Raw genomic sequence first — 19,869 nt, forward strand, 5'->3', positions numbered from 1 at the left:
GATGCAGTCAGCAACACGCATTTGACCTATTAACCTGTTGTCTGGGCAAAAAGAGCCTACTATATTCTTCTGAACAAGCTTAAGACTAGATATCTTCAGAGACAGTTCATAAGGAAGAGAAAAGCGGATTTTGCACTGCCTGATCAGACCCTTGACACATTCAATGTACAGCATTTTTCTAGATTTTCAGTGCACTTACCTTCCAACCCAGTCAACAGCTAACCCATCAGGATTAACTATGTATTTGAGATTCAAGTCAACTTCCTTTGTAGGATTGTTCCCACTGCTGTCAAACGTGGGCAGATAAGCACGTTTGATGGCTCCAAACTCAGAACCCTGTCCCAGAATGCTGAAGTACACAATACCTTCAAAAAAGACGATAGATTGTTTTTAATGTCTAGTTATTTCATATTTTTTGAAAATTCTAATCTTTGAGGCTCTTATGTGAAGATGCCAGACCCATTTATTTATAAATAACAAAGAGTTGTCTGTTCAATTAAATTACATTGTGTTAGTGTTTAAATTTTAAGTCATTCATCATAGGTAAGATGCATATCTAAAATCATCTTGATCTAGATAATCACGAAATATGTATTACATTTTTCAGGAGTACAGAATCTTAGCTCTGAAGCCTTTGTACATGATTTTGAGAACACTTTAGATTCTCATGACCCTAAGGAGCAAGCATGGCCCAGGACAGTAGCCCTGTGAAAGAGGCAAAAGCAGGGAAGCAGACAGAGGCAAAGTTATAAGCTAATATAGGGATACATTGGCCATTCCTGCTTAGTATAAGGATTAGTTCCTGCAAAACTTGAGCCAGGTTTGGGGGCAGAAGAAAAGGAAAGGGTTAAATTATAACAATCCTCTACTACTGCATAATCCTAAAAAGCCACAATTCCACAGCTGAACCCACCCAAAAAAAAAAAAAAAAAAAAAGAAAAACAGAACAAAACACAGCTAAACTAAATCAAAGCATTAAAAGGAACCACACCTGATGCTGAAGAATGAGTAGAGGGGTGGGACACATTCAATCAAGACCTGGCCAGTTAATCCAATTTTATTTTGATTTCCAGCATAAATTAAATACCTATGCTGCAGAAATGCATCTTTTTAAACCAACCATTTCATGGTTGAGTATTAATGTTCTACACATACTCACTGAGGCCTATCCCTTCAGGGTCCCAATCATAATCCAGAGCTTGGATGCGCTCCTGGTTATCAATATAGTCAGAGTACTGTTCTGATGAGATATTGTATCTTCGAATTCGCACGTTATCTGGCAGCAGTAACAATGGAGGATTACCTGGGAAACGATCATGAATTTTACTTCATTTTAGAAGAAACAGATGAAAGTCTCCTCTAGTCAAAACTAAACTGGAGTTTGCCCACGTTCTGTCTGCATAAGAAGCAGAAGGAACACAGGGCCACTTCTAAAGCTTCAGAGATATTCAAACTTCTTGGCTTCACAAAATTCATTAAAATCTCTGGAAATGCTTACCACTGAGGACAGTATTATCTTTTTCACCATAGATGTTGTGCAGTGCAATCATTAAGGGATAATTTGCTAAAAATTCTTAACCATTACAGTGTTGGCATATCACCACCTCGCATTTCAAAAACAGAGTGCTGCTATACACCATACGGTTCAGCTCCCCTGATCAAAGTACAGGAAACAATTTTGAAAGTACAAATTGCCGTCACCTTGAGCCACAACCTGTCCAAGTTCTACCTGAAAGCATTTAAATCCTCATGTCTCCATATTCAGACGAATGTTCTCCTACTCACAGGTTAATTTGGGGTTAGCCTTAATAGGGGAGGCTAACAATAGGAAGTAGCAGTCTCACCCGGCTGATTTTGCTGGTGAGAAAATTTAATTGTTCAGCCCTTAGCTAAGGACAAATTCCAGTTGGGAGTCATGGACTTAAATCCTAGGCCATCTTCCAGAGAAGTTCTCCTACATTAATGACATCTTCACAGAGCCAATGAGAAATGACAAGACATTCAGCTAGGAAAGGAAAATCTCATTTACCAGTGCCTTGCCTTTTCCAACTCATGATGCTCAATTTCCTATAAAGTGTTCATTTAGACACAATCCCTTTCCCTCTAAGTCAGGCCTAACTATGGGAGAGTAAGGCAAGTGACTATTCTTGAATGAATATACACTTCAGTGTAGAAACTGACAGCTTTTGCAATCTATATGCTATTATAGGAAAAAGGGGACCTAATATTCTATGTGTGTTCTGAAAATGCCTGCTGATCAGGCCTGCAGCAGACACAGGCAAAGGAAGCCCTCATTTATGAGTGCTGTAAGCTTATACTACAAAGAGCAGTTGAGTTCTGGGCATACACAGAAGCAGAACTTCAGGCACAACAAATTTCATTGTTATCAGCTACAATCACATTCTCTTCTATCACTTAGCCTAGAAAACTTTGGGTGTCTACATGCTTCCTGAATAAAGCCTATGAAGAAGGGTTTCAAAGAACTAGATTTCTGACCCAGGCACATAAAGAGGCAGCTAGGCAGAAACTCAGGTGCAAATGCCCTTTTTTATTTGCAGTCTCATGCTCAACAGTAAATATTTACTGAATTAGGCCCCTGGACTGGAAACCTGGAGACTCTTTTTCTTGTATCATTTCTCATCTCACAAACGATTTTTAGGTTTCAAAACCTCCAGGAGCATGCAGTTTTGGTCACAGTCATTCTGTTCTGAAGATTTTACTATTTGACTAGACAGGCCACATTTCTATCACATATCTGTTAAAGCTGTCAAAGTGTAAATACTTTGCTAAATACAATATTGTTTCTGTCTTTTATATAATACTGCTGCATTGTCACTTTTTTCTATTTTCTTCAGCTCTTTATTATTACTATTCTATTACTATCATTTTCTGAATCAACTCTCTACCTATTCAATGACTGTCACACACTGTAGTCATTGCACTGAGGTATGATAAAAAGGTAATGACTGATATTAAACATTGCCCAAAGTCCTTCTGTTTGTGTCCATCAGTCCATGAACAATGAATGGCAATCTGTCAGCAAAATGCCTTTGATTTGTACAGTATAATGCAACTTTCTTCTGATGCACTATTTTATTGAGAAAACCTAAACTTCAGGAATAAGCAACATTAATTTCCTTCTGATGACAACCACAGGACAAGTAGATTTTTGTTTGCAGAAAGTTTCAGGAGAAAGGAAGGCAGGCATCCAAATCAAGGTATTATTTTTAATGTTTACAATTGCAAGCAGAGATGAGCACTGCCATTCCTGATTATGGAACAGCTGTAATAGACAGACAATATTACGTTACAGAAGAAAGTTTGGGTTTCATTATCCCCTTCCTAAAAAAATGAGAGGATTATATTAATTAAATTGCTATACTTGCTCTTTACGGGTAGCAATCAATCTTGCCATCGGTTAACATACCATTAGCTGCGCACTGTTTCCCTAGTTGATCACCCACAGACCTGAAGCCATCTGCACAGAAACATTCATAGCTTCCTTTGGAATTCTTGCAGTCCTGGGTGCATGTTCCAAAGATCTCACACTCATTGATATCTAGACACAAGTAGAGAAAAATTCCTAGAACTTAATCTCTTTTTCACCCCTTCCCCACATACTCTAAAAGATCAGTGACCTAATAAGTTATCTTTAACATCAGCATCCATTATCTAACAGAACTCCTCATCACTAATCTACCGTTTAACATGTCTCAACTACAGATTGCTAGGAACTGCATTGCTCCTGCTTATCACATTGCTTTTCAGAGAGACATTTTTATCATGTATTTTTGTGTTAAATCACCAAGGAAAGACAAAGGATGAGGCACGACTACAATGAGATGGAAAAGCAAACCCTTCCTGAAACGCCGAAGCAACGATACCCAGTCCTCAGAAACAGTATCAGCAGGAAAGAAAGGGGTGGCCTTGGATCATGTTTAATAAAACTACACAAGTTGTCCACAAGAGCTGGGAGCAACAAACATTAAGTATTCTCATCAAAACATACTGGAATGGTAAAACTGTGAAGGTGCTATATTGCATAACCATGAACCTTTGGGTAGACTCTTCATCATATTTTATCTGCATATAATCAGGACAAAAACATGGCACAATAGACCTATAATGTAAGTCTGTTCTGAAGCAGAACAGAATGAACATATAACCTTCAGTAAATTTTCTCTCAATGAGGAAAAAAAAAACCCAGAAAATTTCTGTCCCTCAGCTTGCAAAGATATGACAAAAGCTATATACAGTAAAGCAAAACCATATACCTACAGCCACCAAAAGCTTAAAACAAGTCTGAACTGTGGAACCAGTTCTTTGTTGAATGAGGCCTGAATGTTAGAAAACATGATTCAGCTGCAAAACTTTTTAGGAAGCATCTGCTAAATGTATAAAAATCCTGTTAGAATGCAAAAATGGGTAGTCACATTAAAACAAGAAAGTGACAAGTCACTGAACACTTATCAGTGAGAAGATGTTTAGAAGATTGAAAATACCATCACAGGAGTTTCGGTTAGTTTCACTGGCCTTGTACCCTGGCCTACAGGAACAGATAAAGCCTCCTTCATTCAGGTTGGTACAGTTATGTTCACAGATATTTTCTGCACAAGTTCGCTCTGTTCCAGGATCTGGGGGGGAAAAAAAAAAAAGTAAATCATACAATTATAGCCAAAAAATAAAGTGATAAGGAGGAGGGGGGGTGTCATAATTTTGATTATTATTATTATTACTGAAAATGGTTTTCAAGTGGATAACATTAGTTTTCTTTCCTTTTCTAAAACGAAGTTCTAAAACATTCCTTTTTCCAAAACTAAGTAGAAGAGGGTGGTAAATGCTGGTCAAGACAGCTGTCAACTACAAAGTTGAACCTCTAGAAACAAGCAAACAGGGTCGGGATAAGAGCCATAACCATCAAAGCTCACCTTCCTTAAGAGAAATGGCATTCTGCATTACCACCAATCTGCAGCAACAGCAGAAACTATTTAAGAGACTCAACTCTAACTCCTACCTTTGCCAATCCACCTCTTTCTTACCCAGTCCTTTGTTATCACCTAAACAAAAACTATTCTCAACTGCCATCACGCATAACCCAGGTCCTACATTATTTATATCTGGAAATCAAAGAGATGATGACAGCTTTTTCATGCTGCACCTAATCTAAAGCCTACTGAAGTCAATACAGGTCATTGCACAGAATGTACTGCCCTTTAAAACATGCCTATGATGGAAAAGGCAAGTCAGGGATAATAGATACTCTGTAACCAATAATGAAAACTATACTCTTCTCAGAGTACATATAGAATTCTATTGATTCTGACTACTCTATGTATACATGAAGTACTTTCAAACTCAAATCTAAGTAAAAAACATAAATAATATATGTTTATAGACAGAGTATGAGAAAAAGATACAGATGTACAGCAAAGACATTACATTAAGCTGATTATCTCCTTTACACATACACATCCCAGTGCTGACTAAATTGTTTAAACAGCTCAATTTCATATACGTGTAAAAGAATAAATTCATTGTACACGTGCACACACACACACACATAAATACTCTTATTTTCTCTATAACACAGGTACTTGATGTTGAGAAGGATACAAACGTTACCATCAAATCTGCATTCACATCTATCTCCAAACAGCAGAATGCTGACTGCCAGAAGGTGTCTGTTTTGCACTGTTTCATATACTTTTTACACTTTTATATCTTCATCAAGTCATTGCATTAGGTTATATTACCTACAGACCATTGGGATGGTATGTGAAACAGAGAAACCAGCTGCTTCAAAATGGACTGCACTATAGGCTTCTGACTTATTTGCGTTTTGCAAGCATGCTGGATTGTAAATCACCAGTGCCTCATTTGGCACACTTTCACTTGAAGCCATCAAAGCCTGACAAATTGAAATTGCAAATACATGCTCATATTATCACTCTGCAGCTGTCTATATATTGATATAAAAAGTTAGGATTTTTTTTTTTTCCAGATTCCATGAGAATACTCTCGCTTGTCTCAAAGTTCAAGGCAAAACTCTTGCATCTAAATGGATGCTGGTAAATTTATAATGCAGAGTTAATAAAAGTTGTGCAGAGAACCTGAGAGGGCCCTCAGCCTGAGAACTGTCTGTCCCTATAGAATTCTGTGGTCATGTCTTTAAAAAGCAAAATAGAAGCATCTCAATATACTTTTAACAGGGCTAAAGCAACCTATATTCAGAGTCTCCCCATAGGTTGGCCTATTACAATTGTGATTGAAATATCTGGATGTTTTTGCCTCCATAATGCAGTCGATTTCAAAACAAGATCAAAACCAAGATCAAACCTTTTTTTTGTGATGCATAAAAACTCTAAGTCTAAAAAGGACTGTTCAGAGTACTGAATTTCATAGAGTCATAGAATCACTTAGGTTGGAAAAGACCTCTAAGATCATTGAGTCCTGCCATAAACCTAAAACTGCCAAGTCCCACTAAACCATGTCCTTAAGCGCCACAGCTACACATCTTTTAAATATCCCAAAAAATGGGAAACAGAAGATATTGTCATGGCTAACTGGATAATCCTAGCACAGGCTAATTAAAAATCAATACTACTTAGTATTCAAGAAGAAACATGTGTTGTTATCAGTTTCAGAAATTTTTATTTCAATAGCATTGTAATTTTGTATTCTACTGATACTGTTACTTACTGCAGCCCATTTCATCAAAATGGTCTCCGCAGTCATCATAATTGTCACAGACATAATGTAGAGGAATGCAATTTCCATTACCGCACTTGAATTCTTCAGTTGTACAAGGTCTTGGGGTTGGTTCTCTACCTACAGTCAAGGAGCGAAACACTCAGTTTCAGCTATGCAGTAGCAACAGACAGCACTATTCCACATTGCTAATGAGGAAGTTGATGCAACTTGGTAAAATAATGACTAGAGTGACTTCGGAAGTCTGTAGTTATAATCAGGGCCTCCTGACTTCTAGTCACATCCCCACTAACTGAAAGAAGCTCCTCCATCTTACAAAGACGGAGGTAAATTCTTCTTGTTAATGACCGAACTTTCTTTTTAATAGCGCAAGTCTATTAATATCCATTAACAACATAATTCATACATCTACTGCAGACTTCAAGAGATGATTGAGATATTAACTTTAAGAATATTATACAATAAAGCCAAAAAATAATATAATTAAGCAACCAAAAATATGGTTAAACTTGATAATATAAAAATCAACATAGTGAATGAGATCTACATAAGATATCTGAGGGCAAAAACCTATTGAATGTTAACAGAGCTTCTGCAGAATTTGGGCCTAATATCAACACTGTTACTATGTGCACAACAGTGCCACAAACTCAGAAGTACCTATTTCTCTGTTTTAAAAGCCCCAGCTATCCATCCCATCCTTATTTTATGATACAGTCAAACTCTTTCTTGGTATTAAACATTAAGCACATCACAATTACTGAATTTGCTGCTTAATTTTGTGTAAACATACAGTGTTCCTCTTTCTCATCACTTCCATCTCCACAGTCATCCTCCTGGTTGCACAGCTCATGACTATATATACAGCGATTGTTTTCACATCGGAAACGGAATGGAGATTCACAAGCAATATCCACTGAAACCACAGAGATCAAGTCAGTCACACTTTGATACTTCATGCCATTGAGTCACACATTATCCCAATCACTTTCATCTGGTAACCTTCATATGTTTCCTATATTTTAAAAGGTGTGGAGGCATTCAGACCCAAAAGAATATTTTCTCCATGTTTTCATGATTGTATTAGGACATTAGACATTTTTCATCAGAAGGCACTATATCATTTTTGGCCAAAGGCATATCCTATGACTACACATAACACTGAGGTTTCTAGATTTGTTAATGAAGTAAACCAACTGAAAATCCAACATGCTATTTAAGTGGAAATATAGTGTCTAACTGACAGAAACTGTTTAAGTAGCACCCCCAACACCTCATTTTTAGAGCTAAAGTCAGGACATGTCAACAGTATTCACAAAGATGTCCCGACTACACTGATTGCTTTAAAAACTCAGCACCTTTGAGAATATGCATTGTATGAATTAATCTCTAATTGCAAACTGATGCTCTTGCTTTAGATAACCAACTTGAAAATATGAAATAGTGTCCTTATCTCTTTGATATATTTCTCCCTACTTTTATAACCACATATACAAACACCTGCAAAGCAGATCCTGTAGGAGGATAAAGTGAACTTGCATATGAAGCAAAATTCTCAGCACTCATCCTGAATTAAGTCTATGAGAATCTCCAGTGAAAAGAAAATGTTTAACATTTATTTTCTAATTGTTCTCTCTATTGTAATTAGAGATTTTATTATGCATATTGTTCATTTTAATATAATTTTTCTGTCTTACAGCAAAGGTGAAGTTCTTCATCAGAGTCATCTCCACAGTCATTATCACCATCACATTTCCAGTATGGCTGGATACAGACATGGTTTTTACATTCAAACAGCATGGGCGGACAGTATGTACCATTAGGATACCGTGTTGCTGAAGAAAAGAAAATTATTATGACATTTTTGTTTACAATGAAAATTTTAGGCTTTCCTGAAAAATATTCATCCCAACCCTGTATTATTTTTTCAATACCCTTCTCTCCATAGTAGAAGATATGAGGTATTGCAAAGATCTCCAGCAAAAAAAGACTGCAAGGACTGAGAACTTCTTGGTAGCTATAACATCATTAATTCAGGTTTGAATGAATAGTGAAACAACAACAGTTACTCTCAGAAGCTTTTCAAAATAAACTTCATTAATTTAACAAACGTTACTTGAATTTGTTACTGACAAATCTAGTTCAGCAATAAAGGTAATAAGGTAATAATGTCATTGGTACCAAACGTGAATGACCGAAGAGGTACTTAAGATATCTAACTCCAAGAGGACTCATGTCGGTACCAAAAAAAAAAAAAAAAAAAAAAAAAAAAGATACCCACATTCTGTAAAAGCTGTGAAAAAAACCTGAACTAGAGCAAAGAGAAACTAAAAATATGACTCTTCCAACCTACATAAATAAACCATACCCTTGTACTTTCAATGGCTTCTCATATGCTTTCTCCTCCCTTTAAGAACTCAGGTTCAGAGAGATTAACTGTTGCGATGTACTTTCAAGGATGTGGTTAACATCAGAAAAATAAATGTCCTACTGTGCAGATGTCCCTTCTTACTCAATGCACAGGTGTTAAAATTAAGTATACAGGAAGATGTGCAGCACTGCCCTGATACCAACATCAAGGGAAATTAATTCTCCTGAGTACTGAAGCCTAAAATCATTTGAACAAGTCAGAACCAACACTTCAATATCACCTAAAAAGCCAATGTCAGTCAGCACAGATAGAGCACAGAGGTGATATTTGCATTTTGACTGCGAACAACACTTTCTGGGTAAACATCTGGAGCTGTAGCTCCATACAAGCCACAGTGTACAGACATTTTTTCACAGTAGATTAATATACAGAAGGAAGACAGAAACACAAAAGTATTTTATTTCCTTGGTTTCACTGATACTTTAGGAAACAATACACACCTTTGAGCACTGTGAAAACCAATCCCATTACAGAACCTTGTTAGAATATGGCACAACTGAAACAGTGGAACTTGCAGTGGTCATGGGATAGTCAAAAGTTTTAATTCAATCACATGCATTATCTTCTGCTGCACCTTGTAAACACATTAATTTCCTAGCATTAGGAATGTGTTTACAATCAGCGTAAGAGATGTCAACCCATTATTATACTAAAAAGCTGATTCAAAATACTATACTTATCCTGAATTTTTACTGACATCACTGAGTGTTGCAGAATTCTGTACCTCTAAGGAGTCATCTTACTTAAAGGGAGAGAAAAGTGCAAATCTTTCTGGAAGTGAGCACAATGAGCACCAATTGCAAAGCTTGAAACTCACGACAAGTTGCTTCATCAGAGAAATCAAGGCAGTCTGCATTTCCATCACATCTGAAGCGCTCTGCAACACAGTGACCACTGTCACACTGGAAATAACCTGGGTGGCAGGTCCTCAGCTCTGAAAAGATTCAGAAGTAACTGTTGAAATGTCTTCTTGTTCAAATCCAGACAAAGTGTTTACTTTTTGAGAAGAGCCTAATAAAGACTGCAAAATCCCAGACCATTAAAACTGCAATGTCCTCTACTTTTGGTGGAATGACTAAAGTGATCTGGTCAATGTTGCTCCATTAAAGATGCTTCCCATAAAAGATCACTTTGCAGAATAATTTATCACATTAGAAACAAAAGTGTGAACATGTAAGAGGCAGCATCCAGACAATACGCACCACAGTCACGTTCATCTGAATTGTCTTCACAGTCATCATCGTGATCACAGATCCACCGGGAAGGTATGCAGCGCAAATTGTCGCAACGGTATTCACTTTCTGTGCATTCACGAGGACCTTCATTTAAAACGAATGTACTAATATGAAAAGTTCCCCAGATGTAGATTTAAACATCCACACTTGTCTCATTAAACCAGACAAAAGTAGTATGGGCAGGTAATATAGTACAATCCTTAAAAATAAATTCTGTTAAAACAGCATTCCCCCCAACACTCTTTAATTATGTTAAACATTCTATGTCCATCTTGACATAGAAAAAACAGAAATTCATTGTGAATTTTGTTTCATCACAGAATTATACAGGAATTTTTATTCCAAATCAGAAGAAAAAACCCTATATAATACCACAGGGCAGAATTCAAATGTCACTTAGTGGAAAACAGGAATTGGTGTTATTGTGATGACTGGATTTATGAGTGTTTTTATGTATCCAAAATGCTTCCTTGTGATATCACTGCAGTATTTCAGCAAAGAAAAGACAGGCTATAGAGTAGAACAATGGAACAGTTGTAGCTGAGAGCTGTCTGCACCATTCTCATTAGAAATAGAAGGACAGTTAAGTCAAAAGCTGGACTACATCATGACAGCCAAAGAACTTACTGCAGTTGTGCTCATCAGAGTTATCTCCACAGTCATTATCTCCATCACACTTCCAGCGCAGCGGGATACATCGATGATTGTCACAACGGAAATCTCCAAAAGGACTGCAAGTCATCTCCTCTGCAATGTAGAAGTTTGCCCAGCAAAACAGCACACATTAGCACAGTGGATAAGATGGAATGCACAGAAGATAATGGAAGCAGAGAGAGTTCATGCCACAAACTGGGCCAAGTAATAGAGAACTGATTACGAAACAGCTGAAATAACTATATAGAACTGAGATAGAAAGACAGAGAGATAAATTTAGTACTGCCAAAGGAAGGCATGTTGGTCTTATGTTGTGTTACACGATCAAGTCTTTTCTGGTTCTGATATAGCGATCCGATATCCTAAGCTTTGTAAGCTTTAAGTGTATGACAGTTTTCAACACAAATGCAAGGGTCTGGGAAAGCATCATGACGCTTCCCATACTGACGGTTTCACCAGCACAGGAGGTGAGTTAAGTAAATGCAGAGAAGACTGACCGTTTTAATGGTCTAAAATAGTTCAGCTCAAGTAAAAGTATTTCCTATTTCATTTGATGACATATTGGGGAAAGATAATAAAATCCTGATCTTCAGAGCTCATAAACATGTCAGCTACACAGTGAATTGTTGCACATAGAATTCTTCCTGAAGACAAATAACTACCAGGGTAATTAATAGATATCAAACAAAATATGCCCAGGTGCATTATTACTGAAGACTTTCAGAAAAATCGAGGTGTTCATAAATTGGAGAAATATTTTAGGTACAGTTATGTTGAAATGACCTTCTTCTCCAAACATACCACAGCCTTGTTCATCACTGTTGTCTCTGCAGTCATCATTCCCATTGCACACTGCCCACGATGGTATGCAACGGTAGTTGGTTCTACAGCTGAATTGTGTGTGATTGTCACACCGATAGGCAGGGCCCACTGAAAGAGGCAGTTGTCAAAAGTTAGTTGTGTTACTCAGCTGTTAAACTGTCCTCCTTGCTATTCTGCCTTTCAAAATCTGTTATGATTTATAGTCAATTATTTCTACTAAAAAGAGCTACCTGCTAACTTCAGTGTCGTAAAAGAGAAAGCATGAAATGTATCTGATTTTACTACCTTTTCCAATCTATGCTGCTTGTATTCTGCATATGCTACAAACCCATAACAGGTTCAGATGACATTCAGTGTTTTTTTCTCTGAAGTATTTAGAGCTGGTAACAATGGTAATAGAACCTCAAACTTGGAAGCCACAGGAGGCAGCTTGTCCTCAGATGGCAAAACTTTCTTCCAGATGGCAAGCAACTCAAAGACATGCTGGCGTACATAGGAAAACCCTGCTGTTAAACATAGACTAGACTATGCTCTGCATTTGTTCTCCTTGTAAGCTTCTGTTTCAAATCATGTGCCTATCATCATGAGAATCTTCAGCTTCAAGAAATGAAACTTTACTTTGTTTTTGTAAAAAGTATGACATATGTCATACTTCAAAGTGGACCAAGGTGAAAACTGGTGAACTGGTATTTACTGCTCCCACATGGATCAGCAATGGATCAGCATATATCCTTTTTACAAAGTGTTGTTAGGGGCTAAGCAAAGGATGCTGCTAGCACCAAGCAAGTCAGAGTGAGACACTGCCACTTCTTGATAATGTGGCCATCATAAAAAAGCTTTTTCCCCTTCAAGAAAAAGTTAAGTAGGAAATTATCACAGAGCCTCTGTGTTTTCTAACACTCTTTACTACGTGATTGCGATTAGCTTGCAGAAAATATTCCTTTCCAATAGGTTTTCAACCTCAGGAAAATTAAGTAATGCAGTTTGCTCTGCTTTTGGTGCACCATAATGTAGGCAGCTTACTACAGCTGTGTGCTTACTGCATTCGTGGAATGGCTCATCAGAATTATCACCACAATCATCATCCACATCACACTTCCAGGACTGTGGGATGCAGCGGCCATTGTCACATTTAAACTGGCCTGGGGGACAGGTTCTACTGGCACAGTGAGTACTATCTTCATCCGAGTTGTCACCACAGTCATCCTCTCTATCACACTGCCAGGCTTCTGGGATACATCGTTTATTGGCGCACTGCCACTGATGACTTTCACACTGGTGATTAGCTGAAAGAACACAAATCGGCTGTTAGGATACTGAAACTTACAGGAATGGTCTGCTGCTGCTATGTCAATTGAGCAGTTATGTCTACACCAAAAGTTAAAAAGAAAGCCAATAAACATCACATTTACTTGCCCACTTAAGGTACAGATTTCTAAAGTCACATCGCACATTTCTCACAGGCATCTTCAGACAAGCTCACTACAGCTCTACATTTTTCTAGAAGCAAGACAGATACCATCTTCTCCTAAAGCGGAGGGGAGTAAATACAGCATTCAAACATGACTGAGGCAGGGGCCCCCAGTCACTTTGCAGAGGAGCTAAGTGACATTGGGACTTTGGCCATGCTACTAACTTAGCAGTACATTGCCTGATGAGCCTGTTCCTCTGACTATGAATGAACATGTCAGAAAACTCAGCAGAAGACCACGCTAATATCAGCTCCACAACCTATAAATGTACAGCCTCTGTTCCCAAAGGACAAAGCACTGGAAGCCGATGTCAGCAGTGTCGGCAAACTGGAGGAGCTCTGAAGGTCTATGAAAATAGACTTTGTATGTCTCACTGGATACCACCCTGCTACTTTTTTACATATACTGACAAACTGTTCGAGAGGAAACAGTATAGTATAATTTCCATACATTTTCTAGACTAAAGGATTCTATTCCCATGCACGAGATGATGAGCAGAAGGAATTATATAGACCTAAACTGACTTTTATTGTACCCGGTACATTAAAACCAGTGACACATTATGCAGCTGCCACAATTCTACTTACTTAATATTCCCCTGTGCCACACCTAAGAGCTTAGCTATTTGAAACTCAGGTAAAATTGACATTTCATTTAATTCTGTCATTGTTAGAAACACTTTGTTAATAGAGGCAATAAAACTACCAATTTTACAACTACACTGCTTTCCCCACCACCACCTCCCCTTTATATTACTAAGCTTGCAACTGCCAGAACTACATTATTTACAAAAAGAGAATTAAGGGTGTGCTTTTGTAAATTAAACATACGTATGGGGAATAAGACAGGTTTTTACAGAAGTAACATTATCCCACAAGCATAATTAGGCTACATTTCTAAAATACTGCCATCACGAACAGCTCCCCAAAACAAATCTTTCCATTTTGTGCAATGCAGAGGGTGAAATAATTTTGTCCCATCAGGTAAAGCTCTAGAATACAGGGAAAATTAGCATACCTGGTAGACTGACTTGGGCATTAGGAACCTTTAGATTCCTCATATCCATCATGTTTTTATTCAGAACAAAACAAAGTGGGTCCTGCTTCTCGCATTTTACACCTCAGATTGTGCACACCAGTGCAAATCTGTCTCAAAGGTATAGAAAATGTTTATATTTTGATCTAGTACATTTTTGCTCTCCTTTATCCTGCTTTTGCACTGAAGTGAATTCCTGTAGCAGGCGCAAGACTAGAAAAGACTGCATATGACTACCTCAGTATTTCATCTGTAAAAAAGGGATAATGACTCTGAAATTTATATACAGTTTACACGGTTTGTACTGGCAAAAAACTTAAATTTATTAGTTGAAACATACCACAAAGTACAGGATCTTCATCTGATCTGTCATGGCAATCTGGCTGGGTATTGCACAAGAAATGTGGACTTGTGCAGTTCCCATCATTACACTGGAACTGACCGACAGGACAGTACCGGTGCGGACAGGTAGGGGGCTCATCAGAGCCATCTCGACAGTCCCTCTGTCCATCACATTTCCACCAGATAGGAATACACCTACAAAGAGAAAACAGTTTTCTTTGTTGAAGATACATCTCTACGGATACACAACCATCCCTTTACACTATAAAAGACAGTCCTGTCTCAGTGTTATTTCTTGAAACTTCCATGACATCTGGAATTTCACACCATCTTTTTCATATGTCAATTGCTAACAAAACATGTCAGAATGCTGTCACCAGAAACAGATTATATTGATGGGCCTCTAGAAGGAAGTTCACAGCAAATTAACAAGGATTTAATTTTTATGTATATTTGTGGCAACCATCTCTCATGCTTTTTAAAATCAATCTTCAATTGGATTTTTAAGAAGTTAGCATTTTAATAATTCACCTGAACTTTCGCACAAGAATTTCACTAGGGATTATTATTGTTGTAACACTGTTTCAAAAGGCTGCTCTCTAAGCACACCTGCTTCACAGGCTCCAAAGTAACACAATATCATCACAGTAGCTCTTCTATCACCATTCCTCTCCCTCCACTGCTGTTGCCTCAGAAAAAGGGTCAGAAATGAGCCCCCACATCAGCTAAATGGCTTTCCTGAGCCACTGGCAGGCAGCATACATTTGACAGAAACAGATACATTGTAAAATATGTAACAAAAATAAAGAGAATGTTCCAGGTTTGTGAATTCAACTGGAAATGGTTTCTGGAGGCACATGTTTCTAACAACCCAAACTTTGCTACATTAGCAATGTCATATAACAGGAAGAAAAGTAAAAAAATACTATTTAAACAGTGAGTCGACAAGTATTTTTCCAAACTGCAAGCACACCACAAACTCATAGTGAGAGCAGAAGGAATCCCTAATTTCATGCCCTTTTGAAGAGGCTAAAGTGTAAAATATATCCTTAAAAAGACATTGAAAAAAAAAGACGGTGAGCAGTGGACTTACCTCTCAGTGTCTGCACAGAGAAACTGGGTGCTAGAGCACATTGGAAGGCAGTGGGCTGTATTGCCGAACTGTACTATCATGAAGTTATCGGGACATTCACAGGAATAACCCTGACCACCAGCTTTTATTAGACAAAGATGGGAACAACCACCATTGTTGGTACCACAAGGATTATTAACTGGTAGAACAGAAGAATAAGTATTACCATACTTTGGAAATCCCAGGACAGAAAGATCTCAATCTACAATAGACTCCGCTAATACTATATTGAAAGCTTAAATATAATAAGTTGAAAAGCAAAGCCTAGATAAGTAAGCACTTAGTCAGAGAAATATGTATGATTTCATAAACAGGCTATTAAGCCATGATGTTTTAGAAACTAATTGAAAATTACGCATTTCCAGTCATTGCTATTCAAAGAAAAGGCAATTTATAAATGTAAAGCAGAAGCCTACGTTTACTCTGTGCATTTTATTCCCCTCAGCAAAGGCAAAAGCTGAGAGCATTCAGGACCCTTTACAATTAGTCTCCGGATAACAGCTGACCCTTTAAATGCAGATCTAATTCTGTTTTCTCACCAAATGGCTGTCTGTATGGATGGTACACATGGATGTCAAATGGCCTGTGTGTGGTGTTCACAAGAACAGTCCTGTCTGATCCATCATATTTATTTCCCTTTTCAACTGTTCTTGTGTTCCAGTCAGTCCAGTATATCGTGTCTTCAAAAATTGTTACTGCAAACGGATGAGGTAAAGTCCCATCATATACTGTGTGACGATGATGTCCATCCAGGTCAGAGTACCTACAGAAAGAAAAATACATGCAAAACATTCAGATAAATGTGAAAAACTTCTTCACATCTTTATTATGTATGCTTATGGTACTTCACTATTGGTGACCAGGATCATGCAATGTGGAACTGCAGCTTCTTTAGTCCCCAAATAAAGAGCACTGTCCTCAGTGAATTCATTTTAAGATATGCAGGAAAGTAAAACAGGTTATTTTAGGCAAATAAATGGAATAGAGGAACATCCACTAAATGTAAAGTCTTCCCACAGAAGCATATCAGCTAGTCCAACGAAATTTTGCACATTTACTGCCTAATAGCAAGTTAATTCTGTCACATAGGAACCTTGCCTGGATCATTCAGACTGCTAATAATGGAACACTTAGGACAATAATAGGCCTCCTACATTCCTTTCTGATTTAGGGCCTCCCCTGACAAGATATCTTTAATAAGAATTTCTATTTTTACTATCACCTTGCTATTATAGGGAGAAAACACTAACCACAAGAGAGAAAAAGGAAAGAGATGGAGAAACATACATATAATTATTTTTAAAAAGACATTTTTAACACTTTAGCATAGAAAAAGTTGCCAGAAGAATTAATGTAAAGAAGAACAGAAGCAAATCTAAATGTACATGTAAATATGAATACAAATATAAATACTAATATAAATACAAAGGATTGTTTTTAAAGTATTTCAACACTTTGACACAAACCAGAATGCTAGTTATTAATTTTTACTGATTCTTAAGTGGAAATTTTCTAACACTACAAGCAATTAATACATTTTTCTTGATGAACAAAAAACCCCCATATGCTAACAGGAAATTTCCATGTTGTACCTACAGACAAATGTTCAGAGACCTTCTAATGATGTGTATGCTATTTTATCAGCACATAACTAGTTTACTTACAGCTCAACTCTTATCTATAGGCAGAAACAAGATAATCAGAAAAAATAGTGAGTTTATACTCAGTTACGCTTTGGTTCATGTTGTACACCTAGATATAGAGAAGCTGCATATTCGAGTACAGACTGTGAATCTTTTCACTATTATTTCTGGCCCACTTCCAGTGGGGCCTAAGATGCAAATACAGGAACTAGGCTACTGTGTCATCTGGTGATTCGTATTGCCTACTATTCCAGACTTCCTCACTCTGGTTTCCTACAGAGTCAGTGCTTAGAAAAATGTAGGATGATTACATCATCTGTAAGTGCTACCACTGCAATCTGACATGAGCAATTATTCAGTTGTTTTATTTTTTTCTGCATGCGTACGTACTCAATATAATTTAGATGGGCATCTGCCCAGTAGAGCTTGTCGTTGGTGTAGTCAATGGTGAGTCCGTTGGGCCACTCTAACTTTGTGGAGATAATCACTGTCTTCTCCTTGCCATCCATGCCTGCTCGTCCAATATAGGCTCGATCTGCCCAGTCTGTCCAGTAAATCTGTCTGTTCAAATAAATACTTATAGTTAAGATTGTAGTAAAAATATGCTGAAGTAATTATTAGAAGCCACACCTCAAATACAGTACTTCCTGCAACAGAACTAAAGCAGAGATTGAGGAAGATAAGAAAAAGGTTAATGTTACTTTAACAGCTACAGTAAACAATTGTGTGATCAGAATTGTCTTCAAAGAACGCAACTGGCAGCCACACACACTTCTATCAACTTTTTTAGCCTTATAACCAAAACCTTCCTTGCCCACATGGAACCAAATTCCACTTTCAATGATATCTGACAGCCCTGCATATATAGCTACAAAAGGCAAGCTGCTATTTTTCCTAAGCTGCAACTAAGATCTAATGCCATGCAAACTAAGTGCAGGCACCCAAAATTTATTTCAGATTTTCAGAGACAGTGCAAGACTATTTGCAAAAGAAAGGAAAAACATACCCATATTTTGGATGAACAACAATTGCTCTTGGGTATTGAAAGCAGAAAGTGTTGTTGGCATCCACACACCGATCCATCAGTTTTTTCCGGAATCTTCCATCAAGTTCAGATACATAGAGACAATCTTTGTAGGCATCCACCCAGTACAATTTTCTGAAACGTTTTAGAGTTAATTTATTTACACTTATTTACTGTTTTTTGGTTTGTTTCACTTCATAGCAGCTTAAATTTCACAGGTTTTTTTCCTCCTAGAAGCAATGTATCCACCATAAAAGAAGAATATGCATACTGTGCTGGCAGCTCTTCTACACGATGCTCCAGACGGCCCTTTTCACTCCTGCTGTTCCTGCATCCACAGTCATTGGTGTCAAATTCAAACTTGCAGTTGCCCAGTTGAGTAATAATATGCCATTTGCCTAAAAATTCCTAAAGCCCCCTTCTCTTCCCTTTCTCTCCTACCAGCAATGGCCAGCAAAGGAGAGCAGGAAAACAGAACATGCAGTGCAACGGATTGTGACCAGGGCTGTAAAGTATTGGAGAGAACCATCATCTGTTCCATGCTGCCACCTCTGCTCTCACCAAACAGGTAGAACAGTTGCCAGGTTCTCCTTTGAAAATTCCTAAGCAGTTCGACAGCCTAATTTAAACTTCACCTAGAATTGTTTAACACTTCAATTACTTTGCCTAGGAACTATACGCAGCTGTAATAAATAAATCATGCAAGCTGAAGTGATGATTTTAAAAAGCCTGCAACAAAACAAAGCATTTAATTTAATTAGAATTACAGCAGGCTACTTTGAAATTGTCTGCACAGCTGGTCAGCTCCAGTGTCCACAGGGCCATTCCAGAAATAGCCTGACAGATACAATCTCTGCCTACACCACCCTGAGCAGTACCATTCCCACCAGAGAGGAGGAGAAGGTAGCCTTCCCCAGCCTGCACCTCATGGCATCCTCCAGTCCTCTCCCTGTTCTGAAAACGAGCAGAAAAACCCATCAAACATTGTACCATCCTTCAGCCTTTCTGAAACACCGAAACAAAAACTGACTGAAGATGTAACTAATGGTAGCTGAAATAACTCAGCAACTGTATTAGTAATGGAGCAGGAGGACCACTTTGGCTAAAACGAGGCTTTTCCTTCCTCACTTTTCCATGAATCATAAAGCATTTGGGACTGCTGGCAACAGCAATTATCACTAGGTTTAGAGACAAAGTGGTTGAAAAATAAAAACTATTACATTGATATATTCATATAAACACTGTTATATAAGTTTTCCAAATGTGATTTTTAAAATTACTCTTATTATTTTGCAGAGTCTGATCCATGATATTTAAACTTTTCATACTGATAGTATTGCACTCAGAAAGCAAAACCTGATGAAACGCAGC

The 19,869-nt window shown here is 37.7% G+C and overlaps 1 protein-coding gene across 2 annotated transcripts in view; it reads right to left on the bottom strand.

The window, feature by feature from the left end:
- LRP2 (LDL receptor related protein 2) overlaps window positions 1-19,869 on the bottom strand; it is a 127,603-nt gene that overhangs the window by 15,514 nt on the left and 92,220 nt on the right. For both annotated transcript variants that reach the window (XM_086466064.1, XM_086466065.1), the window contains 17 exons: window positions 18,481-18,633; window positions 17,865-18,035; window positions 16,371-16,594; window positions 15,793-15,970; window positions 14,698-14,894; window positions 12,891-13,136; window positions 11,830-11,958; window positions 11,002-11,121; window positions 10,342-10,458; window positions 9,957-10,073; window positions 8,406-8,543; window positions 7,502-7,624; window positions 6,700-6,828; window positions 4,503-4,634; window positions 3,428-3,559; window positions 1,160-1,303; window positions 200-365 (listed from right to left, as the gene is read on the bottom strand). In XM_086466064.1, coding sequence (XP_086322190.1) covers window positions 200-365; window positions 1,160-1,303; window positions 3,428-3,559; window positions 4,503-4,634; window positions 6,700-6,828; window positions 7,502-7,624; window positions 8,406-8,543; window positions 9,957-10,073; window positions 10,342-10,458; window positions 11,002-11,121; window positions 11,830-11,958; window positions 12,891-13,136; window positions 14,698-14,894; window positions 15,793-15,970; window positions 16,371-16,594; window positions 17,865-18,035; window positions 18,481-18,633 — 2,616 coding nt within the window. The remainder of the gene's footprint in view (window positions 1-199; window positions 366-1,159; window positions 1,304-3,427; window positions 3,560-4,502; window positions 4,635-6,699; window positions 6,829-7,501; window positions 7,625-8,405; window positions 8,544-9,956; window positions 10,074-10,341; window positions 10,459-11,001; window positions 11,122-11,829; window positions 11,959-12,890; window positions 13,137-14,697; window positions 14,895-15,792; window positions 15,971-16,370; window positions 16,595-17,864; window positions 18,036-18,480; window positions 18,634-19,869) is intronic.

This window comes from Leptosomus discolor, chromosome 5 (assembly GCF_034619465.1).
Source record: "Leptosomus discolor isolate bLepDis1 chromosome 5, bLepDis1.hap2, whole genome shotgun sequence".
NCBI lineage: Eukaryota > Metazoa > Chordata > Aves > Leptosomiformes > Leptosomidae > Leptosomus > Leptosomus discolor.